The sequence below is a fragment of the Myotis nattereri genome (assembly GCF_964212035.1).
Source record: "Myotis nattereri genome assembly, chromosome: 4".
Taxonomy (NCBI): Eukaryota; Metazoa; Chordata; class Mammalia; order Chiroptera; family Vespertilionidae; genus Myotis; species Myotis nattereri.
In genome coordinates this window covers 25,172,227-25,198,208 of record NC_138079.1, presented here as the reverse complement: position 1 = coordinate 25,198,208, position 25,982 = coordinate 25,172,227, and the positions used below count along the sequence as shown (strand labels likewise).

General features: G+C 38.1%; 1 protein-coding gene across 1 annotated transcript in view; it reads left to right on the top strand.

Moving 5' to 3' along the window:
• The window catches only part of ADCY2 (adenylate cyclase 2), a gene marked incomplete at its 5' end in the record, with an annotated part of 280,603 nt that overhangs the window by 198,341 nt on the left and 56,280 nt on the right, over positions 1-25,982 (top strand). Inside the window, 5 exons of the mRNA XM_081088883.1 lie at positions 3,182-3,225; positions 6,749-6,829; positions 10,622-10,691; positions 12,990-13,087; positions 22,042-22,126. Of these exons, the coding sequence (XP_080945009.1) occupies positions 3,182-3,225; positions 6,749-6,829; positions 10,622-10,691; positions 12,990-13,087; positions 22,042-22,126 (378 nt within the window). The remainder of the gene's footprint in view (positions 1-3,181; positions 3,226-6,748; positions 6,830-10,621; positions 10,692-12,989; positions 13,088-22,041; positions 22,127-25,982) is intronic.

Genomic DNA, 25,982 nt, shown 5'->3' with positions numbered 1-25,982 from the left:
GGGGTAAAGAAAGGAAATGGAATGTTATGTATTTTCCATTACTTCTGAGAAGAAACATACCAGGTTGTCAGGTGAAAGTGGGCACTTCCAGTTTTCCTGTGTCCCAAACCTCCCAGCATATCACGACACACCAACATTTATCTTCCAAAGACAATGGAAAAACAATGCAAACTGGCCCTACAGGTACTACAGGCACTACAGGCTCAGCATTCTTGTTTGACGTAATTATGTTTCTCCTCTCAACTTCCCTTGTTCTTTTTCAAACTAAAAAATAAATGTGGCTTGACAGAAGACTATGACCTACCAGGCTATCAGTAAAGGAGACCACCAGGACAAGTCCTAGAGGAATTTGTATTCTATTGGGAAGAGAGAGAATATAAGTAGGAAACAAAGGAACATGATCATCTTAGGAGCTGCAGAAAGACATGATAAAGATAAAATGGAGTGATGTTCATGAGAGTGCATGGGTGATTACTCTCGGTAGGATGGCTGGGGACGTCTCAGAGAAGGAGAGGAGGAAATTAGGAAAGGAGGTGGCAGAACAATAAATTCAGTGGTTCTAAGATGGAAATGAATGTGGTCAGAGAAGATCCTGTGTGGCTGTAGTGTCATCAACAATGAGCAAACAATCAGGCTGAGATGCACTAAGGTAACTCTGTTTAATTCACTCTATTAGTAAGTATAGTGGGAGGTCACTAGAGGATCTTAAGTGAGGAACAGGCATGATAGAATGTGCTTTGCGATAATGGAGCAAGAGTGCAGGGGACCAAGTGAGAATGATGCTCACTTATGCTGAGATTTTAGTAGTGTATACAGTGAGAAGCAAATTCAGGGTCTACTTTGAATGTAGAGCAAATCAGACTGTGGTGGAGTGGATATGTGTGAAAACGAGGATCAAAGATGAATTCACACTTCTTTTAGCGGCAAGGCTGGAAGAATGATGATGACATTAACTGCGATGACAAATGCTATAGGGAAATCAAGAGATTTAAAATGGAAAAATCAAGACTTTGCTAATGGACATCTTCAAATCAGTATGCCTTTTAGAATCTAAGTGCAGCTAGGAGGTTGGCAGCTGGATATGCAAGTCTAGAACTCAGGGAAGAGGCCCAAGCTGGAGATGTGAATGTGAGAGGGGTCAGGTTTTAGATGGTATTTAAAGCCATGGAGCTGGATGGAATTATCAAGAAGAGAAGAGATCAAAACAGGAGGGCCTGGAGCATCTGGGGCCTTTCAGCATTCAGAGCTGTTAGAGGAAAAGCATCCTAAGATGCTAGTATCAAGTTGTCAGTGAGAGTCGATGCTTTTATCACTCTTATGAAAAATAATAATTTGGACAATTTTGCCTCAATGCTACATTTATTATTAATGCTAATGGCTAATAACCATATTTCTCATTGTGTTTGTTGTTCATCAGAAGTTGGTTGGTTGGTTTTCAAGAAATTAGAACCATGTATAAATATTAGAACATGATTTTCTATCCTGTTTCTTATGTATACCTGTGAAAACATTATTGTCCAGGTGTTATTGATATTGTTATGGTTGTTTATTTCTCCGCAGTTTTATTGTCCCAGGACTTAACAGTGCCTGTCTCCCTCATTATCTCATCATGGGACCACAGGAAATATTTCATCTGACTTTAATCTGTTATGTTAGTGAAGATGCCTCCTTCAGGGAATGTTGCAAGGTCTAGTGCTTTAAGCTTCCGGAAGTTGTTTATGAAATCAGAGGGACCTCTTGAACAAACTCAATTTTCTTAACTGGCTGGTTTCACTAGTCACAGATACAGAGCCTAGGGGCTGCTTTAGCAGCAAGATAAGATAACTTAAGAAAATTCCAAGGCTTTGTTTAGCACATGAAGCCCATATGATGGTTACTTAGCTGTGTTCCTACTCACTTTCAGAAATGATTAATAATCATTCTTATTAATACATCCCAGGATTGAACAGTTGTCATTGCCGGAAGTTAATTCTTTTATCCAATACCCTATGCAGAGCTCCATTGATTCTTGGTTCAACATTGATAGAGTTGGTGAATAATGTATTATTTTACTTTATATAAGAAAACTTGGAGTTTAGTTTTGTGGGTTTTGTTTTTGTTTGTTGTTTTTTAATTTTTTTTTAAAATATATTTTATTGATTTTTTACAGAGAGGAAGGGAGAGGGATAGAGAGTCAGAAACATCGATGAGAGAGATACATCGATCAGCTGCCTCCTGCACATTCCCCAGTGGGGATGTGCCTGCAACCTATGTACATGCCGCCCTTGACCGGAATCGAACCTGGGACCTTTCAGTCCGCAGGCTGACGCTCTATCCACTGAGCCAAACCGGTTTTGGCTGTGGGGTTGTTTTTTTTAATGCTTTACCTTTTCCTAGGTAAATGTATTCCCTTAACACATTTCTTACCCTAACCTTGGAGATAAAGCAGCAAAGAGAAGTTTCTTTAGAACCATTTTGTTTCAATTTTAATTTCCACTATAACTGTATAACGATGAATCTTGTGGTTTTTTAGATCTACTATTGAACATTAACAGTGGGTGTCCCATTGATAAACCCTGACTGGTGTCTTCCTCTCATTTTGTTTTCAGGAACTCCCAGCACTCATATGTCAAATCTTTATTTTTCAATTACAGTTTACATTCAATAATATCCTGTATTAGTTTCAGGTATACAGCGTAGTGGTTAGACAGTCATATACTTTACAAAGTGGTCCCCCCAATACACATTCTTAACCAATGGCACCATTTCTTCACAGTTTAATAAGGATTGACTATAGACTTTGTGGTTATGTTTATGTTGTAAAGCACTTTTAAATATTTTTCTGATGCCAAACTACAATTTCAAATGATTGTAAGCTGTTTACATGACTCTAATAATGATTTTTCTGTAGGCCATTGTTTGAAATCATATCTTTGAATATTAAGATGTAAATGTTAAAAATCCCGACAACCAGTCTGATACTTTTGGCATCCACAGTTTATAGACAACACCAACATTTTAAATATAAACTGAGTTTTTAATCTTGTTTTACATTTATAGTTAAGTCTTTGTTCCACATGGGTAATTATATGTTACCTAACTGAAATTTCTCATGATAAAAGAAGAAATATGTTTTACATAGTTATCATCGCAATGCTATTTTAAAAGTATATTTTTGGCAACTAATATCCTTTTTTTATAGGATGTACCAATGGGCCAACACCATTTTCAAAATCGCACCTTAAGGTATGGTATATGTTCCATTTTCTAATTTTTAAAAGCTCACTTTTTATTTATTTCTGAAAGTAATTGTCATCAATTATAGTAATTTTGAAGGCTACTTCTTCTAAAAGAGCAGCTACTTGTGAAGAGCCCTATTAAATTGCTCTCAAGCTTCTAAAAATAGGATTATTCGTATCATGTTATTAGAATTAAGAGAGGGGAAAAAGAAAACACCATCTGGTAATCACTGTAGAACTTGAAATTATTTTCTTAAAATGATTCTTCCTGTTATTAATATATAGCAAAAAATGGAATTTTCTTAAAATGAGTATGGTCCTTAAAATTACATTTTTCTGTTTTGAATCTTAGAGATAAAAGCAAAAGAAGTCTAGCTTTTCTATGGTACAAAGTAGGGCTGCCCAACCTCTCTAAAAAGGAAAAAAATCTTCCCACACATGTCTCCAGGCCCCAGTCACCACCCATGGTAGAACTACAGGCACTAATATCTTTTATTTCCACGTTCCTCTAGCTTTGGGAGTTGGAGTTATACTGTAGTATTGATTTGGGGATGAAGTATTTCTTATTGAAGTAAGTAGGTTAATTCATGGAAGGCCCAAAACTCAAGCCAGTTTTTTTTCCCCCACAAAGAAGTGGGTTTATTCTTACAGAAAACACATGGTATCCAAGTAAAAAGTAAACACAATTAGGTAGATCGTTCCCTGCAAAGCATGGCAAGGAGTGCACATCACCCCAGAATCCCTCTAGGTGACTTGGTTGTAATGAGCTCTACTTTATATTTTGTGTAACATTTGAACTTTTAACGAACACCCATAGCCCTCTGTTACAGGGATAATTGGGTTCTGGGCCTTTGAGGCGTTACGTTTGAAGTGACAAGTGCCACATTAAAGAGAACCCCAGCCAATTTTAAGGAATACCATGGACCCATAGCATACCTTAAGAGTGTGTGACTCTTCCGGCCAAGCAAGCCCTAGCAAGTCTGTGAGCACCTGTGCACAGAAATTTTGTGACCATCCTTTCACTTTGTTCTCGATGTGTCTTCTGCTGTCTATCCGCCCCTCCCTGAAATTTGCTGCAAGAACCTGTTTCCTGAAATGACAGCAGGAAATGCCTAGTGGACCACCAGGGCTATGTGGGCAGTGTCTTCTGGGATGACTGCTGTCTGGAAGACAGTGATCAAAAGCTATCCTTTGTATCCGGACTAGGCATGTGGAAAATCTGATTTCGTCCTTAGAATTCTTCCAAGACAGACCCTATGGCCATTATCCTTTAAGAAGGGAAGACACTGAGGTGCAGGGGGTTAAACGAAGGCCCAGAGTCGGCAGCTGGCAGAGGTGAGGCCAGGATGTGTGTCCTGACTCTGGTGCCAAAGCCTGCGCTCCTCACTGCTCTCCTGTCCTGTCTGCCTTCTCAAGGGTCCCCTCCATGTCTGTTCCCCTTGCCTCTGTGGTGGGTGATCTCTGGTGACCCTAAGGGCCTCATGGAGATAGACTTTCAAACCAGCCTTACCTGGGCTTCCCTCGAACACCCTGGCTTTGTCACATGGCCGACATCATGAAACCTCTCTGAGCCTACAGCCTGGCCATGAGGCAATGTCCATGCTATTGAGGCATCATCTGAGCTAACACACAACCTCCTCCATGTCTCCTTAGATATAAAAACCCTAGAGTGAGGGTGGGACAGGTTAGAGAAGGAGCTCAGGAGAAATAATGGAGAGAAATTGGAAAGAAATAGGGGTTGGGGACAGTGAGCAATGGAGAGGCCATCGGTGAGGCCCAGAGGCCGAAGCAAGGACTGGAAGATCAGAAATGCTGAAAGTCAAAGAAACAAAGCCCTGGTTGGAGGTTAAGAACTCCTGGTGGGTAGATTATGAGACCTAGCGGTATCTATTATTTCCGTAGCAGAAGTCACCGAATTACAGAAGCAAGAACACTGTCTGTAGATTAGTAATTTTTGTCCAGATAATTAGTGAATACAAAGGTGAAAAATCATATGCATTTATTGACCACTGCATGTGCCATGCTTACTGCATTGACCGCTATACAGGCATTGCCCAAGCTAATCCCAAAACAGATTCACGAAGGCAATGCCATTGTTAGCCACAGGCATAACATTGAAGGATTTTGTTTTTCTGTGAATTCAAGGACCTACAACTGTTTCTTCTTAGACTTAGAGAGATTTTAAGAAAAAGAAAGCCACCAAATTGAAGTCAAGAAACTCAAGTCCAGTGAAGGGCTGATTAAAAACAAAACAAAAAGTCTAAAGTCAAGATATCTCCTCCCTGTAAATGAGAATTAGCCAGACTAGATGATTGCTAAAGTTCCTGACTTTAAAAAAAAAAAAAGAAAGAAAAGATAAGATAAATAATTTGTCTTCTTCAAGCAGTTTGGAATATGACATGCCAATACCTCTTGGCTCTGTATCTGCATCTGGGTCTCTTAATATTATTCTGGTTTTGAACCAAGACTGTCCTTGGCCTGTTTAAAGAAGACAGGACTTGAAGACACAAATCCACAGATGCTGATGGAATTGCAATGTCCATCATCTCATTAATGATGATTCCATGAGATTAATTACAGATAACTATGACATTGCATATTGATTGGCTCTTCTTGTCTATATCTAGAGATAGTTCTGAACTCAGAAAAGTGTTATTTTTATTCCAGAATAGAAAGTCTATTCAATCAGTAATTTAACCAACCAGAACACAGAGAAGCCATGTGCTCACTGCACATCCCACTCAGGGACCTGTCACACCTAGACTTAGGCACAGGCTGGTGCAGGCCAGTTGGCGAGGGCCAGCCTGTGCTTTCGTTCTTTGCAGGTGCTTAACTTTTTAAAACATTTATTGTTTTGGTTTTCTCATGCTAATTGTCAAACTAACCTTGTGAAACTCACTATGATTTTGGCTTAATTTATTTACAAAGCATATTACAGCTGAAGGTTATTTGCTTCCACTACCAAGTGAGTGGTCTGCAAATAAAAGTGGGGTTTTCTGTGAATTGTGCTGTCAAACATTGAGGAACATTTAAATACATACAAATAAGCTTTGATATGCCTAAAAAAGACGGTAGTTCTTCATATTCCTGAAAACGGACCAACGAAAACATGAACAAGGAATAACTATTTTGTCAACAAAACTGAGTTTTTGCAGGGGAATTTCCAAAGCCAGTGTGTTCTGTCATAAACTAAAGTTTATAAAGGCAACCAGTCAAGGGCTAATGTGTCTTGTAGGACAAAAAGTTCTTTCATCTCCAACACCAAGCACCTATCCTTCAGTGTTGCTTTTGATTACCAAGAAAAATTTCACTCTAAGTGAAGTAAGGCCACATTTTACTGCACCAAAAACTCAAGTCAGTTCTGTCGATTCATAGAGTGGCTGCTGTTAATAAAGAAAAGGCTGTTCATGGATTCATTCTTTTTACTTGTTTAACAGAATTAAACAGAGGTTTTGGCATCAAAGAAAAATTGGGTTAATGTTTAGTTTATTAATAAGATTCTTACCCATTGCATTTCCTTTTTCATGTAGAACCAAGTCACAAAAGAAACGATTTGAAGAAGAATTGAACGAAAGGATGATTCAAGCAATTGATGGGATTAATGCACAAAAGTGAGTTCTTCTTAATCTTAAATTATCATTCATCTGGATAATTTCAGAGATGATATTTCAAACCCTATTATTTGGAAAGATTGTTATTTCCTGCCTAATAAACACTCTCCAAGTAAATTACTAATAAAAAACATGAGATGTAAACATGGAGAGAAAAATCATAGCAAAATGTGTTCAGGAGGTCATATGAAAGATCAGTAGGAATTCCTTGTGGGAAAAACTTTAAGTTATAGTAAGTAGCACTATCCATTCAGAATGCATTTATTCCCATGCAAAACCAGAGAACATGGAGCTACCCATGTTCCAAATTGTGGAAGAGTGTTATGCATTAGAATCTGAATTCATGAAGGCAATGGAAGTCAAGACCAGGTTTTTCTGAGGTGGGGGCACAATATTGTTCAGTTTGTGAAGTCTATAAATTCTGTGAATGTCTATTCAGTCTAGGAATTGTTGTTGTAGTTTTAAATGGTCCAAGAAATGCCTAAAAAAAATTAAAGAAAGTAGTGGCATTCATGGCCTGGACAGAACAGTCACATTCATCAGCCTCTGAAACCACACCAGGTGCATGTGCATTCAATAAATGTCTGTTGAATTAAGTTGTAGTGTAAACATCAGGAGGTCCAAATGAAAAGCTCCATGGAAAAGTTTCTATCCTAATGGAAACCCGACTATCTAATTTTTATCATGAAAGTTGACTCTTGAAAAATGTAAATGATTTTCACCTAGAGCTCTGCCTCCAAAATTAAGTTGCATTTCTTTGCAAACTGTGTGCTTCCTCTACATTGTTCATTTTAAGAATTTGTCTTAAAATATTTATAGGGTTTGTGAGATTACATGAGAGTGTGTGTGTGTGTGTGTGTGTGTGTGTGTGTGTGTGCGTAATTGAATATATACCCAATAAAGTATCTTGGTCGGGCTACAGTTGTAATTCAGATATACTGGCACAATGAATTAACACCTGCCTAAAGATCCTTTATGTGCCCTAAATGCAACATGTGGCTTGAATTAAGTCATTTCCTCAAGTATCAGTCCAGTGTTCGTGGCTTACAAAACTCAGTGTTAGGTGCTAGGGACACAAGGAAAGAGAAATCTAGTCTTGAGCACTTCCTGCTACCTACAGGACACAGACAGATAGGAAACTAAAATCTGGACTGGAATTAGGGGGCTTTTCAACTTAATGATGAGCTGGTTTTATTTCCCCTTTATAAATTTCACTCATTTTATTTCCAAGCTTATATAATTCAGGAGCATTTTTAAATTAGATCTTTCTCAATAAAGAAAAAACTTTTAATAAGCTACCTGTATACATGATTTATAGTTTCATAAGTACACAGTTCTGGAAATGAGTATAGTAAAAAATATATCTTAAATTTTATTTTCTGTCCTTTTTCTATATCAACCAACCTTTGATTCCTCCAATTAGTCTCATAAAAGAGGACAATTACATATTTCTGCAGCTAATGTAATAATAAGAACTGCCAAAAATGTCTGTTTCCCTGAATCTAAAGATTATACCCTTGAATCAAAAAGTATTATTGCCTGGTCGGCATGGCTCAGTGGTTGAGCATCAGCCTATGGACCAGGAGATCACAGTTCAACTCCCCGTCAGGGCACGTGCTGGGTTGTGGGCTCGATCCCCAGTGGGGGGCACGTGGAAGGCAGCCGATCGATGATTCTCTCTCATCATTGATGCTTCTATCTCTCTCCCTTTCTCCCTTCATCTCTAAAACCAATAAAAATATATATTTTTTAAGTATTGTTATATATGGTTCCCAGTTTTAATGGTGATTGTTCTGGGACACATTACTGACTTCAGTGCAAGTCTTGTCGTTGAGTCTTGTGGGACATTCACACACATCATGGTCAGCACCATGAGAGTCTTCCTAACTCTCCAGGGCTTCCGGGCACAGCATATCCACATAGACCTGGAGATTTCCCTCCCAGACGTGCTGGTCTCCTGGGGTAACTTGTCGTTAACTCAAATCTGAGACCTCATGTACACTTAGGGGCCCAAAGTCTGAAATCAGTAAGTGACTGATTCCTGGATAAAGTGTAACAGTTCACCTGGCCTTTTCTCCTGGATCCTCAAAGGCCTTCACCCTTTATTTCCCGAATGCCTCTCAAGGAGCCCAAATCCATAGGCAGGTGCACAATGGATTGGAAAGTTCTATATTAATAAATTCATGTGAATTGATTTTTGTTTGAACAGATGTAATTTTTTTGGAATTTTATGTAAAATATCATTTTATCTCCAATGTTTTCATATATGTATAGGTTCTCTCTTCCCATATATATAGATGTAGACATAAGGTTATATATACTTGTAGAAATATATATATATATCTATGCATGTTCATTATAATTCAGGTTATTATATTTGTAATTATAAATATATTTAAGAGAAGTTAGAAAAGGAGAAATATAAATTCATCATTTAATGACTCAAGCCAGTTGGTCATTGTTGGTGTTTATTTTTATATATTTTTCTTGATGCACACATTTCAATTTTTTTTTTTTACTTAACTTTGTTTCAGAAAATTTATGTTAATTTTATGGCTAAATGCATGATTATATCAGGCACTGCGCACCCGGCTTGCTTGGTCATATGTCTGGTGTCTCCGCTTAGCTTGTGATTATATAGAGCATTCCAGTGAAAAGTTCTGTCATTAAGCTCTCTATTTCAACTACCTTCTTAAGATAGATTTTTGTGAGTCAACCAATGAGTAAGCATGCATACTTCCATATAATTTTTATTTTTTTAACATCTGAGTGATATGTATGTATTTATTCACATGTGTTTATGTTAACATAATATTAGTGATCTGAACTGCTTGATTCTTATATTAGTATTTTCAACTGATATTTTTGTAAAACATGTTCAAATACTATTTTTATTTTATAGAAATAAAAAAACCATAACGATGATTTTACTTACATGTGAAATCTAAGAAATGAAATAAATGAACAAACAGAACAGAAACAGACTCATAGATACAGAGAACACTTTGATGGTTGCCAAATGGAAGAGGGCTTGAGGGATGGGTAAAAAAGGTGTAGGAATTAAGAAGTACAAATTGGTAGTTACAATAGTCAAGGGGATGTGAAGTACATCATAGGGAATATAGTCAATAATATGTTAATAACTATGTGTGGTGTCAGATGGGTACTAGATTTATCATAGGGACCACTTCATAAGTTATATAAATGTGTAATCACTAGTCGCACACCTGAAACTAATATAATATTGTATGTCAACTGTAATTATATGTATTTAATTGAAAAAATATTATAAAAGAAAACAAAACATAACATAACAATAAAAGTATTTTCAGTAAGGGTAAAAGAAGCAAAATCTCCTTGCCCAGAACTTGAAGGGACTCTAAATGGGTTTGACATTCTGTGATGTGTTGCTTGGTATAGACGCAGAAATACAGTGCTTCTCTGTGGACCAAATGCTTCAGGACATGACAATCCCATGTGATTTCAGTAAAACATCAGGGAACACATTTAATAATGTACTTGAATCCCTAGTTATTTAATTAGGATAACTTGAGTTTCAAGCTGGTACAACAGATGGTTGTTAATATCAAATTTTTCAAGGAGGGCAGTGTGAATAGGAATATTATATTTGCGGATTCCATATCCAGTTATTTGGCATTGTACCTTTTTTAAAATATTCAATTTTGGATGATTTACAATAAAGAAAGAAGAATGCAAGTGACTTTTTTAAAAGTAGTTCCAGATGTTTGGTTGGAGGTTTTGTTTTATGATGTCTGCTCTTTTTATTTCTAGGCAATGGCTCAAGTCCGAAGACATTCAGAGAATCTCATTGCTTTTCTACAATAAAATACTGGAAAAAGAGGTAAGCTATATTTTTCTTTAAAATCAATCATTTTTTATGACATTTTAGTTTTTCAAATTTCTTCATAAAATTATACTCGTGTTTTTTCTTATCTGTGACATTTAAACTGCCTCTAGCTATCTCCAACTCTTTCTACCTTTTCTACAATTCTTCCATGCATATATTGTTTTGTCATAGTTCTTGGAACCAAGCTTCATCTCTGGCTAGTCATCATTCTCAATACTCCTGGTGGTATATGATGTCTGGAACACGTCTGAGATTGGGAGCTTAAAGAAAGGAGCGTGGTTTACACAAATTATTCCTGATAAATTTACAGTGACTTTGCACAAATTATTTCAACTTTTTGACAAAAAATATAAGATTTACAGTCAACGTGTTTGGGAGAATTAGGAACTTCAAACTTTTAGGTTTTGTTGCATCTAAATACTTTCACATTATGACTCATAAAGTAAGAACTATTTCAGGCACACATAATAAGCAGACATTTAATTTTTACATGTCAAGTTTAACATGGATTTTCTAAAATGAATTAAATAATTATTATAGAAAAGACAACTGCTCTAGGTCAGTTTTATTTGATTTGCCTTTTGTTTTGTGTTGATACAAAAAAGGAACACGTTAGAGGCGATTTTTATTATCCAACCATGTAATTACAGTCTTAGTTTGAACAAAAGCTACTGTATTTAAAATGCTATTCAGGGAATTCAGTTCCTTGTTTTATGGATATTGAACAGAAAAAAAATCAAATACCAAAATTTCTCCCAAAATTCATGAGGGTTGGATTATGCAGTTACACCAAAATTTTCTTTTTTTACTAGTGGTCAAGAAGATCAATTGTCTGCTTCTAAGTCAACATATTGACTACAGATGGTTTACCAAATCGATGTTTTATATAATTCATTACTATTATTTTGACGATTTTTTCCTTGAATAACTTTAACACATACTGATGGTTACTTAATGTGTAAATGGTAAAGCAGTCTCTTCCTGGGAGAAGTCCATCTCCTTTATTAATTCTACAACTCATAGCTCTGCACAAAGCCCAGCAGAAGGGAAAAGATAAGGATATAATTGAATGCGTAGAATGTAATCACATTTCTGCGCTTTTGCTAATGTAGCTCCTTCATCAACGTGTAAATTATCCCGGCTAGTAAGTCACAAAATTCATCAGAAAAACATTCTAGCAAATAGAAGATGATCGTCGTTTTAAAATGCCACTTTTGCTGACATTGCCCATGAGGACATATTTGCAGAGGCCAGCTTTCAGGCGAGGTTGAGAGAGCATTGAGATTTAAGCTTGCATTTTGTCCATCTATCCCCAGCCTGCTCTTCAGCCCTGCAGGAAGGATAAAAGGTAGCAAAGAAGCAAGGAAGAGAAACTTCAATTCACCCCCCCGAGATCCAGCATCCCTCACTAAAACCCCCATGGCTAAAACCCCAGCAATTCATACTACAACTTCCCATAACTTGGGGAGCAGTCTGTGCAGATGCAGCTAATGCAGCCTGCCAGTATTGTCCGGGGGTCAATAGCATGGCCACAGAAACTTTATTTCCTTTCATTTTATTATAAAACTCTTTTGAGAAGCAGTCTAGTCTCAGCTGCAACTTTGGCTGTCGTTTTTCCTGCATAACTCAGGCAGGGGCAGTCCCAGGTGGACAGCTACACTGGTCAGTGTACAGTCCTGGGTGGGATCGAAAGCCACGTGGACAAGTGGAAAGAATGTCCATCAGCCAGGCTCAGACAAGCAAACAGAATGGATGTGAACCTAGACAAAGCCCGCCGGGCTTCTCTAGCTTGTAAATTTACCATTACCTCTAAGTAGCACTAAAATAAATAACAAAATAAAAGACTAAAACTAGTAAATTGAAGGAGGAAATTACATTTTCTCAGTAGCATTCAAAAGTGAAATATTAAGTGAAAGTTTATTTGCTTTCCCCAAATAACTGGGCAACAAGGGAACCAGGGCTCCCGCACAGATCACTCAGTTCACTGGTCCATCAGTCACTCACTTGTCAGGTGCTCTCTCTCCTTGATGGAGTGATTGACTCAGTTACCTTTAAATGCGTTTCTGAACAGGCCGGCTTATATAAGTCACGGTCTTTGGAAGTTACAGCTCATTTGGAGGGAGGAAGTACTCACTGCCGGGGATGAACAGCCATCGTCCTCAGCTCGTTTGTGCCACAGTCTATAATGCAGGCGTGTGATGCATGAGCTGGGTAGAGTTAGGCTGCTAGATGACTGCTTCAGCCCTGCTCTTACTGAACTGCCACTCACAGTTTCCTCCTTCTCCCCCTTAGTACCGAGCCACGGCACTGCCAGCGTTCAAATATTACGTGACCTGTGCTTGCCTCATTTTCTTCTGCATCTTTATCGTGCAGATTCTCGTGTTACCAAAGTAAGTGCATGTGGTTCTCCATTGGGACTCTCATCTGGTACCATCCTACTGGCCCATGATGCCTAAGGGTGTGAGGAAATGGTAGTTTCTAAACAGAGTGGTTATGTGCCATACCACAGTGATGGTGGAAGGGGTAGACCTCAGGATCTGTGAAGTTAAGTGGTCTCCATGCATCATGTTTAGTTATAGAAATAGTGGATTTTCAAAGTGGACATGTGGATTCGTGTTCCAGTGTTTCCTTCTGCTTTGATTTTCATATTACTCGGATGCCCAGTTTAAGAAATATAACCCAGGAAAACTTTACCAAAAAAGGCAAAATTGCCTGATGTTGTTTCTAATATACAAATAACATCATTGTATATTGAAAGGACAAAACCTGCTCTGGGCACACTTAGCCCACCCATTCATTCTGATTTCACAGTCTTCTCCATGAAGTCCAGGCCCTACCCCCATCTCTGATTGTTATAGGTCACTGTCCAACTTGCCTCTCCCAGGACAGACCTGAAACAGACAGGAGAAACCGAATGAGCTGGATTTCACAGGTTCACACTTTGGGGTGGACTCCTGCTAGTTCCACCTATTGGTGAAAATCCAGTCACTCTATGATTCCTGGATTGTCTTTCTCCCTCACCTTCTTAATGAATGAAATGTACACCAACTGACTTCCTTTAAAGAAACAGATTTTTCCCATTCTACAGTCTAAAAGAAAAAGAAAACAAATCTCTTGTCTTTTGATAACTGGGGATATAGACATAAATTTTAAGATAAATGTTCTTTCCCCTTATTGTTACCTACTCTGTTAAGGCAAAACAATCATTTTTAATTTAGTATAATTTAGAGCATTTGCGTTTAACTTCTGGGGCACAGCCAGCATTTGTGGGGCAACTTGCATTGCTAAGGCTGGGTTACATTTTGTCTCATTGATAGAAAGCAAACTAGAAATGAAAAGTCTGTCTTTCTCTCTGTACTCGAGAGGATATTCTTCTGGACACTGAGCCCATTCAAAGGCTTTATAGAGCTATAACAAATCAAAATATTACTCATATATGTACAATCCAAAACTATCAGACCCCTTTTAGGAAAGGGTTCCCACTAGATTTCCCCTCCCCCATAAGTTAGCATTAAAATGTGTGGGCCAATTGAGTTCTTCTAAAACTTAAGTGAAATTTGCTAATGTCAATTTACAAGTTTTTTATTTTTTAAAAAGTTAACAAATTAAGTTCCTTCTAAGTGCCAGGCCTGTGCCACATGGTTCAAGAGAGAAACAATGGTCCTAGCATGCACAAGGCTTATAGGCTGGGCATTGCCCTGGCCGGGTGGCTCAGTTGGTAGGAGCATCGTCCCATACAACAAAAGGTTGTGAGTTTGATTCTGGTCAGGGCACATACCTAGACTGAAAGTTCAATTCCTGGTCTGGGCATGTGCAGGAGGCGACTGATTGATGTTTCACTCTCTCCCTCTCCCTTTCTCTTTCTCTGAAATCAATGGAAGCATATCCTCAGGTGAGGATAAAAAAAAAGTTCTTACATCTCTGTCATGTATTTGGATTAAAAATTTATACAGTCTTCTCAGAGAGCAAAATAATAAAACATTCTCTTTTTTTAAAAAAGTTACATAGATGATACAAGTACTACCAAGGGAAATGGACCCTTATTATTACTCTCAAGTAGATAAATTCATTCATTTTCTGTGTCTTCCTAATAAGTATTTTTTATATTTTCTACATCATAATTAGTTTATCACCCACTGGAAGGAGTTGGAAGAGAGGAAAGTGAGTCAGCATTTTAAAAGATGATGTCAAACATGCCCTAGCTGGTTTGGCTCAGTGGATAGAGTGTCGGCATCCAGACCAAAGGGTCCTGGGTTTGATTCCAGTCATGTGCATGTACCTTGGTTATAGGCTCCTCCCCAGCCCGGGCTCTGGTGGGGGCTCATGTAGGAGGCAACCAATCGATGTGTTTCTCTCACATTGATGTTTCCCTCTGTCTTTCCCTCTTTCTTCCATTCTCCCTAAAAATCAATGGAAAAATATCCTCGGACGAGGATTAACAAAACAAAACAACAAAACAAAAAAAGATGAAGTCAAAGATGACAGACTTCCAGGGACCAAGAAGAACATTTCATGGCATTATACTTTTAAAAGGAGATGTCTGCTCTGTCGTTGCTTTTATTTTCGTGTCTCTCTTTTATTGCATTGTTTATTTATGAGGACCCATACCTATGTTATTTAATTATGGCAGTCCATTCTATCATCACCAGTTATTATGTGTTTCTTGAGCAACAAGTTAGACTTCGAGTGTGAACATTGTGAAATCTGTGCTGGTTGCATGTCCCTCTTTGTGTTGGCAGTCAGAAAATTCAGAGGAGGGCCTGCAGGCTCCTCAAATAAAAAGAGTTGAAACTTAAGTGTGTGTGTGTGTGTGTGTGTGCATGTGTGTAACTCACTGAATGACTTATTACAGGGAAAGGGTACATTAAAATTAGCCTAAGGAAGAGACACACAGGGCAGAGTCTAGAAGGGGCCCAAATGCAGAGCTTCTGGCTGTTCTCTCCCAAGGGAGCATAGAGGGATTACCTTCTCCCAGCCACCATGTGTGGCAATACCCACCGAGCGTCATCAACCAGGGAAACTCACCCAAGCCTTTGGTGTCCAGAATTTTTATTGAGGCTCAATCACATTCTGCCCATGTGACTGCCTGTTGGTCTCCAGCCTCCTCCTGATATGGGGCTAACATATTGAGTCTCAAGTCCCTTCGTAGTTGAGAACTGCACCTCCTGTACCAGCTTTATATTGTATTATATTATATTCTATTAGTCTTTTCCCTTCATTTTTCTTTCATGTTAGCAGCCTCACTTTTTTCTTTTTAAAAAAATTCTTGCTATGAAATACTTCAAACATACAGGAAAGTACAGAGCGTAAGATAATAAGCATGCATGTGCATAAAACGCACATTTCACAAATGTTAACCTCGTGGTATATTTACTGTAGATACGTTTCTATGTTCTTGGGGCCATTATTGTTTGGATAGCTTCCTATAGACAGCATCTATTTTTATTTTGTTTGTTTTTTAATGGGTTTAAACTGCTATCTTTATATTAATACTAGAGGCCCAGCACGCATTGAAATCACGCAGGGAAGTGCCCCACCTCCTGCCATGCAAGGAGGCACCCTGCAGGGGGCTGGGACCTGCACCGGACTCGCGCAGCACTGGCCCCCCTGCCTGGGTCCGCCACACCAGCTCTGGCAGGCCGCCCTGCCTCTGCCTCTGTCTCCATTCCAGGCCTCACCTGCATTCGCAACCTCCTCCTGTCTGGTCGTGACCAGTTACAGAGTCCTAGCCTAATTTGCATATTACCTTTTTTTTAAATTTATATATATGCTTTATTTTATTTGTATTTTGATTTTTTCTTTGATATATATGGACCCGCTTTACCCTCTTATTTTCATTTACCTTGCTTTTCTTTTGTTCTCCACTTCCCTTCCTAACGTCTAAGGATTGATGTGAGATTTTTTTTCTTTATTAAGTTAAAAGGAAATATATGCTTTTTAACTTAATAAATTTTAAAGGTATTCGTTATATTTCTTCTATAATTATTTCTTATCATTTTAGGTCCAGATGGTAATTATAGTCAATATTTATTTAGATTTACCCATATTGTTTACCAATTCTTTGCTCATCGATGCTTTTTAAAAATTCCTTTCTTCATTTTTCTTCTTACTGATGTATTTATTTATTTATTTATTATTTATTACTTCTTTTATTGAGGGTCTGTGAGTTCCCTCAGTTCTCATAGTCTTTGCTAAATACATGTGTCGGAGGTTCACAGAGCGTTGATGGAGGGACCCATATCACTACCTGGGGGAGGAGAAGTGAGAGCACAGAGAGAAGAGAGCCGTGGCACTAACTGGAATTCCAGAGAAAGGCTTTGTTTACCCATTTAAATGGTTTATAACTAATATAACTTTCAGACGTTTTTGGTGGGGGAGGAGTCTGTAATCTCTGCTGGATTCTTTCTCAGCAAACGTGCTTCCTTGCCCCTGTCAGAACCATCTTTAAGCCATGAACTGGCTGGGAAAAACCAGAGAGGAGAAAGGACCTAGTCCTGAATCAGCCTTTTCCATTTACTGTAACAATATACTTGATTAAAGTGCCAAAGTCGAAAATCCTCACTAAAAAAAAATGCGACTTTCCTTGCCTCATGACAGGGAGGAGTCAGCTTTGCTTTTCAGTAAGTACATAAGTCAGTTATACTTGGGTTTTAAAAAGAAACAGCTTTGCAACCAGAATGTTAAGTAAAATTGGTTATGTTATATAACCTCATGGTATGCTTAATGGGCCTGAACATGCTTTTGATAGAACAGGCATGATAAATGGTTATAATTAAGAGCTTTTGAGCAGCCATTACTTTGCTTGGTGGTATTTCTGTTCCCTGAGATAAACGGTACCTCCAACTGAACAAGAGGGTCTGTGCACCGTAGACAGGAACACGGGACAGCCTCAGGTTGAGCATGTCAGTGAGAATTCGAGCCACTCTGGGTCTGAATGCCAGGTTGTGACATCGTATTCTAAATACAAGATCGTATCATCGCCTGGCCGGTTTGGCTCAGTGGATGGAGCCTCGGCCTGCGGACTGAAGGGTCCCAGGTTCGATTCTGGTCGGAGGCATGTACCTTGGTTGCGGGCACATCCCCAGTAGGGGGCATGCAGGAGGCAGCTGATCGATGTTTCTCTCTCATCCATGTTTCTGACTCTCTATCCCTCTCCCTTCCTCTCTGTTAAAAATCAATAAAATATATTTAAAAAAAAAAAAGATTGTATCATCTACAAGTAGAGATAGTTTTACTTGTTTGTTTCCAGTCTGATGCCTTTATTTTATTTTTGTGCCTAATTTCCCTGGCTAGCTCTTCCGGTATAATGTTCAATAGGAGTAGCCCCAGCATACATATATTCTTGGAACAATGAGCAAGATTTTTATTGTTTCCATCTTTATTAATAAATCTTTTCAAAATTTATTTCAATCTTTTTATTGTTAAATTATATACATTTGAATACACTAGTCAAATAAGAAATCACAAGAGAAATTAGAAAGTGTTTTGTATATCAAAACATAACATCAAATTATCTGGTATGTACTTAAAGCAATCATTTAGAGAAGAATTTGTAGCTTTCAAATGCTAAAAAAAAGTAAAGAAAGAAAATGAAACAATTAAAATAAAAAGTCTCAGTTTCCAATTTAGGAAGCCAGGAAAGGAAGAGCAAATCAAGAATGTAGAAGGGAATAATTGGTAAAGAAGGAAGAAAAAATCAATAAAATAGAAACCAATCAATACAGAAATAGTAAAGCCAAAAGTTGATTTTTTGAAAAAGTTTAATTATTGCTAAACCATTACCAAACTGATCAAGAAAGAAAAAGAGATAATCACAAAGCACCCAAACTAATAATATAAGGAATAAAAGGGAATCCACTACAGAGCCTACAGACATTGGCAGGCTAAATATGGAATGTTATAAATTACTCGAGGCCAGCAAGATTTAAAATTAGATGAAATGGAAAAATTCATTGGAAGGAGAGTCTATCAAACCTGACTGCCGAAACTGGTTTGGCTCAGTGGATAGAGCGTCGGCTTGCAGACTGAAAGGTCCCAGGTTCGATTCTGGTCAAGGGCATGTACCTGGGTTGTGGGCACATCCCCAGTAGGAGATGTGCAGAAGGCAGCTCATCGATGTTTCTCTCTCATCGATGTTTCTAACTCTCTATCTCTCTCCCTTCCTCTCTGTAAAAAATCAATAAAATATATTTTAAAAAAAACCTGACACATATAGAATAGACCATTTAAATGTGTATGTGCATATTAAATTTATTAAATTTGATTTTTTTTTAAATCTTCACACAAAACTTCACATGCAGGTGATTTTCTGTATGAATCCTACTATACATTTTAAGAAAACAAGATGGAAGAAACTGCTCAAATATTAATGAATTTTATAAGTGTAAATGGATACAAATATCCTATTCATGGACAGAAGCTCAAAGATTGAGGCTACAAATCAAAGGCCACACTTTTGTATTAAATATGGGAGATCAACCTAAAGTTAAAAGAGAAAGTTTGGAAATAAAGATGGAAAATAGTTATTTTGAGAAACAGCTTACAGAAAAAAGAAGATAGCAGTAATATAAATTTCTGACAATACAAAATTCAAATGCAAGGCATTCAACATGACAAAAGACTTATTATGGTACAGTCACCAGGAAAGTTTAACAATCATAAATCTTTGTGCACTCCAGCATCTCTTTGAAGTAAATAAAGAGAAACTATTAAAATGTTCAGATATATTGACAAATCTACAATCCTATTTAGAAATCTTAGTGCATTCTAAAATTGACAGACCAAATTGAGTCAATAAGTCAGCCCACTGGGGATTTGAATAGATATATTTAGGCCCTCTGAATAGATATATTTAGAGAACATGCTTTGTTTTCAGAAAAATAGAAAATACATATCATTTTTAGAAAGCCATAAACCATCATAGAAGTAAAGCCTGTTGATCACAGCCTAGAAGAAAAATAAACTGTCAAAGTATAAATAAGCACAATCTCTAATCAAATCTGTTGAAATTAGAAATGACAAGAACAGACCAAAAATAGCCTCTTTGTAGAAGTTATAAGTTAGACTTCTGAATTACTCTTGTATTAAAAGGAAATTGAAATTGAAATTACAGGCCTTTTAGAAAAGAATGACAATTGAGTAGCTATAAATCAAAGCTATGGGATTTGGCTAAAGTGGTAATTATGGGAATATTTATGTGCTTAAATACATTTATTGAAAATACAAAAGATTAGCAACAAGTGACAATTAAGCAAAAGAACAATTTAAGTTTAAATGAAGACGGATTTTTTTGAAGTTAAATCAGAAACTAATAATCTAAAAAACTATCAGAATGCATAGACTTTAATAATATTCCAAAAGCTTTGAGAAAATCAACAAACATGCAAAGTTTCAAAAGTCTGATTTAAAGTAAAAAGATAAAAATAAGATTTAGTACAAATATGGAGACTTTAAAATTTTCAAGAAAATAATATAATATTTTACATTTGAACATCTAAATAAAATGGATGATTTTCTAGGAAAATTTTCAAAATTGACTTTAAAAATAGAACCAGTAAACATGACATAAATGTGACATATCTACTTCTAATCATGGATCAGGAATACAATTTCATGAACACAAACGTCACCCACACAACTTAATAGAGAAATAGCTTTTAGGCAAGTCTCCTAAGATATCTGGGTTTCAGTTTCTCATCAGTAAAATGAGGTGATAATATTAACTTCTATCCAGGAGTAAATTAACTATACATATAAAGTCCTTAGAAGAGTGCTTGGCATGTAGTAAAGGATCTATGGATGTTGATTTGTGTCATCGTATCATCATATCATCACCATCACCTCATCAGATGGTTTTATAGTTGAGATTTACCAAACCTTCCATAAATGGTTACTTGTTTGTTATCTAAACAGTTTCGGACCTAAGAAAGAGAAATGTTTCTGAACTCAACCTTATGAGGCTGGCGTTACCTTGATATTCAAAAGAAGCCAGGTGAACATAGAGTCAAATGAAACTCTTGAGAGCTTATTTTATAAGAATAAAATGGATGAGAAAGGTGGCAAACAAAAGTTCACAGATGAGTTACCGTGTTCCTCTTTAGTCCATCCCTCTGAGGTGTGCACTGCTTCACAGTCCCCTCCTTCCTCATGTCTTGTCTAAGCAGGAGGCTCTGAGACTGCGTAGGGGAGATGATGAGGCTGGGGCAACTGGTGGCAGCCAGGGTCTCTGTGGCCTCAACCAGGGTCTAAGGACTGGAGTGATATCTTAAGGAAGGATGTTCTAGAAGGTAAGGAGACAAACAGTGCTTATCTCTACTAGACTGTAAGCAGCTAAAAATATGGTTGACATCTTAATCATCTTTGTAACATTGCAGCCTAACATAGGCCTGGTGCATGAGCCGAGTCAATACTATAGGTGTATTTGGTATATAAACACCTTCCCACTAGAGATTTATTTCAACTTGTTGCTGACTTGCATCTAGATCTTCCATCTGTCTATTGACATTCGGAGTGTTGCTGCTCTTCTCTCTCTTCAGTTTCTCTAGCGAGTGTCATTGGCATGAGTTTTATTATGGTCTCAGACACACCTGACCTCTCCTTGGATGTTCCATTTGAATTTCATCTTTGATTATTCATTATAGTTCTGCTCTTTTGATCCCCCCAACCCCTTTTATCTTTGGAATAAATGAAAGCTTAAGAGGCTTTCATTTTTTAATTTTTTATAGGACTGCTCAGAAATGTATATAATTCTTATAAATACTTGTAACCTGTTGGTAGCACAATCTGTAACTCAGTGGGCACATTGTTCACATGATCATAGAAAGCTTGTGTGTTCATTGACTCGTGCAAGAATGTAAAAGCCGGGGCCTGTGAAACCTTGGGAGAACTTCAGAAAACACTTAGATGCATTTATTTTTTAAGGAAGTTGAATCTGGTTGGATTGTAGTGGGGAGGGTGAAGACTCAGGGTTACCTAAGTGAACAGGAGTAAGAATGCTCTGGAGGCAGCAGCTGCCAACACATCAACAGCAGGGAAGAGGACACAGTGACGGAAAGTGCTAGTTGCATAGGTGAGTCCAAAAAAAGATAACTTTTTAATAAAGGACTATGTATAGGGTGGTTTTAATGAGCCATCATCACAAGTCAACCAGACACGACTGTGGACATGGTTTTCTATGGACATATTTTCAGTTTTGTTTTACGTTCATTTTCATTTCTCAAAAATTTTAGTGAGGATTGAAGTCCTCATTTAATTAAGTCCTAATTAAGATGAAGATATGGCTGACGGCTTTCCAGGATAAGAGAAACTCTCCCCACACTAACCCATTCTTTTCTCTTTCCTGTAGAACCTCCATCCTTGGGATCTCCTTTGGAGCTGCGTTCCTCCTGCTTGCCTTTATACTTTTTGTCTGCTTTGCTGGACAGCTTTTGGTAGGTACTTCAAATATTGAACTTCTTTGAAAACTGTGCTCATTGAATGAAAACTGATTTCTTACCTAAAACAGGGAGGTTATTGACTTACCATTTCAAGACATAAAGATCCCAGTAAAGAAATATGTGTCCTTCCTGTCATCTGCCAAAAATACAAACTGACGCAGCTCACACACAACCAAGACACTAATTTGAAGATTATTTGAGATGTTGGATGTCACATCATAAAGTTGTAGTTAGGTCCACTTGCTTCTGTCAGCAATTTTTATCATATTCTTAACATTTTCAGAGTATTTATAACTGTGACTATATAAGTATAATGGGAGACTTTGAGTATACAGGAGAATTAAAACTCAAACCAAATATATCTTTTATATCAACTTTCCAGGTATAAAATCTTAGAACATCAAAATGGTGAATGTAAAAATATTTTTTTAGTTTTTTAACTTAAGGCAATCATTGCAAGCTCTTATGGTTTAAATGCTAGTTCTGGATATAAAAAGTAAATCTACTTGAGTCTAAAGCAGTGGTTCTCAACCTTCCTAATGCCGCAACCTTTTAATACAGTTCCTCATGTTGTGGTGACCCCCAATTTCATTGTTACAAATTGAACATAATTAAAGCATAGTGATTAATCACAAAAACAATATGTAATTATATATGTGTTTTCCGATGGTCTTAGGCAACCCCTGTGAAAGGGTCGTTCGACCCCCAAAGGGGTCGCAACCCACAGGTTGAGAACTGCTGCTCTAAAGCAATGAGAGTATCCTAAGAAGGCCAGCAATGGGATAGAAGTCACAAAAGAGAGCTGATGTTCCATTTTGTTCATTGGAGATGGGTTGAAAGAGGAGAGGCCACTTTTGAGCAGAGTTCATGGGCATCCTCTGTGGAGACACTTCCCTTATTTTTGTTAACCAAAATTTTAATGTCACAAATAGTTTGTTACACAAAATAAATAGGAATAATCCTTAAAATATCTGCCAATGAATGAATGCATTTTATGAGATGTGTGAGGTTAAGGAAATTTCATATTCTTCATATTTCTGAAGTCATGATTTCTTCCAATTAGACTTTGACAAGAGCAAGTAGATGACACAACCAAGGAAGCAGACCTAGAGTGTGCAGGGCTCCTGGTCACTTCTCAAGGTTGTGCTACACCCATAGGATATGGCTTCTAGGAGAGCACTTTTCTCATTCTACCTGGTTTTACCCTTTTCATGTGTTTCATCATTGTAATGTCATTTTGCTTTTTAAAAACATATGGTAGTATTACCTCCAGCAACATCAGTATAGTGACAGAATGACCTCTTAATGGTTTGGAGCCCCGGGTGTCCATTGTATTCTAGTCTGTGTTGAAATCTTTTGCCCGAAAAGTGCTAAGATTCCAAAGCAGGTCTCTGTCTCCATGTCGTCCTCCTCTGCCTTGTACCTTTACAAACGTGTGTGGGTTTCTATTTGCTGGATCATAGTTTAGATTATTTAAATTGGATTGGAAACTCTCCCACAAGTGAGACTATGGTTTCTGATTTCCTGGCATGCACACAGCATCTCTTGAAAATCCCCTGAAGATACCATAGGTTGTAGAGAAGCGAGGACTGGGTAAATATTGACCCGTGGGAATCCTTGTCAAGTTCTAAAATGCTTCATACACCAGGAAGCCTGACTTTCTACGTTCAGATTTTCCTTAGGTGGAAAGCATTTGGCTCCTCCCTCTGTCTTCCTGGCCTCCAGAAGGATGCGGAAGCCCATTTCTCAAGTTTTTAGAACAGGAACTATCATTTGTGCTTCTTTTGAAATCCAAACCTCATTGTAAAGCACCTTATATCATTTTGCCTCAGGAGCCATAGTTGTCATTTTCTAGTCCAAGGCATCCAGTTGTGGGATCATAGTGTATATTTAGGGTTTCAAGTTCATTTTTTTTTCCTTCCCACTAAGTTTCTGTAAAAAAGGAACACAGGGCTGGAGGCTGAAAAATGAATCTGCAGAGCAACTTTGATGTCTGTGTGGGAATGCTCTGCTCTCATAAAAAGTCTCCGCTCTCAGCCTCAGTATAATCCATCCTCACCATGGAACTTTTCACGGCTCTTGATTCCTCCTGTACCGCCCTGTGGTCCTTCAGGGCGATGGAGAGAGAGCCCACACACAATGCCTGCTTCCTCCAGTTCCTGGGGGCGCTTTTCAGACCTTGACACCCACACACCTGATGCTCAGGGGTTCTTTTTAACTCTTTGTTGTCTCAAAGAAAAATTTCAAGGCTGCAGATGAACTGGTGCCTGCCTCGGCCTCACAAGAAGAGCCTTTATTTTGACAAAATGGTCAGGAAGACTTAAAGACAGCTTGGTCTTTCTAAACTTGAATCAGTAGGATCCGTGAATGAGTCTCCCCCCAGTGGCCAGCTGGAATCCTTGATCCAGAGGTAATCCTGGTAAAATTCAAAAAGGAATTCTTCTCATTCCAATAAGAGGTTCCTTTTACTATGTATGTGATTCTGTAAGGATTTTTTTAACTGTAAACATCAAACATTAATGCACAGCCAATCTAAGGAGGCTTTCTAGTCTACCCTCCAAATTCAAGCAAAATCTATGCATAGCACAAATACTCCTTGGTGATCTTGGAGAATACATTGCTACATCCTAACTGCCCATTCCCTAGCCTCCTGAAAACTACCAAATTGTATGAGGTTTTATTATGCTGTGCATTTAATTAAGGATTAAATACTGAGTTTATGAAAAAGTACTTAATAACCCAGACTCACCTTCTATTAACTTATGTTAACTTTCTGAAAACATAAGTGCCAAAGGCAGTATTCATACTAATATTGATATTAAATTCTCTGTGTGAAAAATTAAAGCAAAATACTTTCATATAAAGGAGGTTGATAAAAGGTGAGCCTGACTGATATTTTTCCACCGAGAGCTTTACCTTTGTTACCCTCTGTTACACAAAACATACACGGCAAGTAAATAAAATTGATTGGTCATTGTATGACTGGGTTTGGTTTTTTTAAAACCGGTGGAGAAACATCAAAATGGGCAAAAAAGTAAGAGTGCTAATGAAATGCAATTTTTTCCTATTGATTAAAAAATCACACAGGTGTTCATTCAGTGACACATTCTGAAAAAATTTTTCAGGAAATGTATTTGTTAGTGTCAGTATTGCAGTGAGAAGCCCAGACTGCCCCCCACCCTCACCCCTGCCTTAGGGGCTAAGGCAGCCATGCTCCCCTGCCCGGCCCCCGTGGCCCACTCCTCAGCTCTTGCCCATGCAGGTGCCCTCTACGCTTGCTGGCCTTCCTAGAAAACTTTTCAGAAACTGCCCGGCCCTTGTAAGGTGTCCTTTTTTGAGCTCCTGAGACTTAGGGTCTGTACCACATAATTTGGCACTTGATTACATGGCAGCTCATTTGACCCCCTTTCTGTGAGTGTGACTGCTTTCTCCCCTGATATAGAGCAGGTTCCTTACGACAAGAATTGTTTCCTACACTTGCTTCCTCTCTCCCAGTGAACCCAGCAGAATGCTGACCACGGAACTGTGTTGAATAGCATGTGCTAAGTCCCTGCTGCTGGACTCCTATCATTTCTATCTTCCTTCCTCCCATCCCCCAGCAGGCTCTGTGTAGCATCTCCTTGTCTCACCAACACCATCATTCCCAGGGGCCCCTGAGAGCCCATGTTAATCTTTTCTCAAGACATCCTTGCAAGGAGCAGGTTCTGTGTGTACAAGAATGTGTGAACGAGAGAGCAGTGGTGACAGTGGCCCCATCTTGCTGCCTTGGAACTCCTCCTTACATGCGCCATGATTCCTTGACTCCGACATGCTTCCAGCTGACTCCTCAGTTGGAAGTGCTCCTCTCACC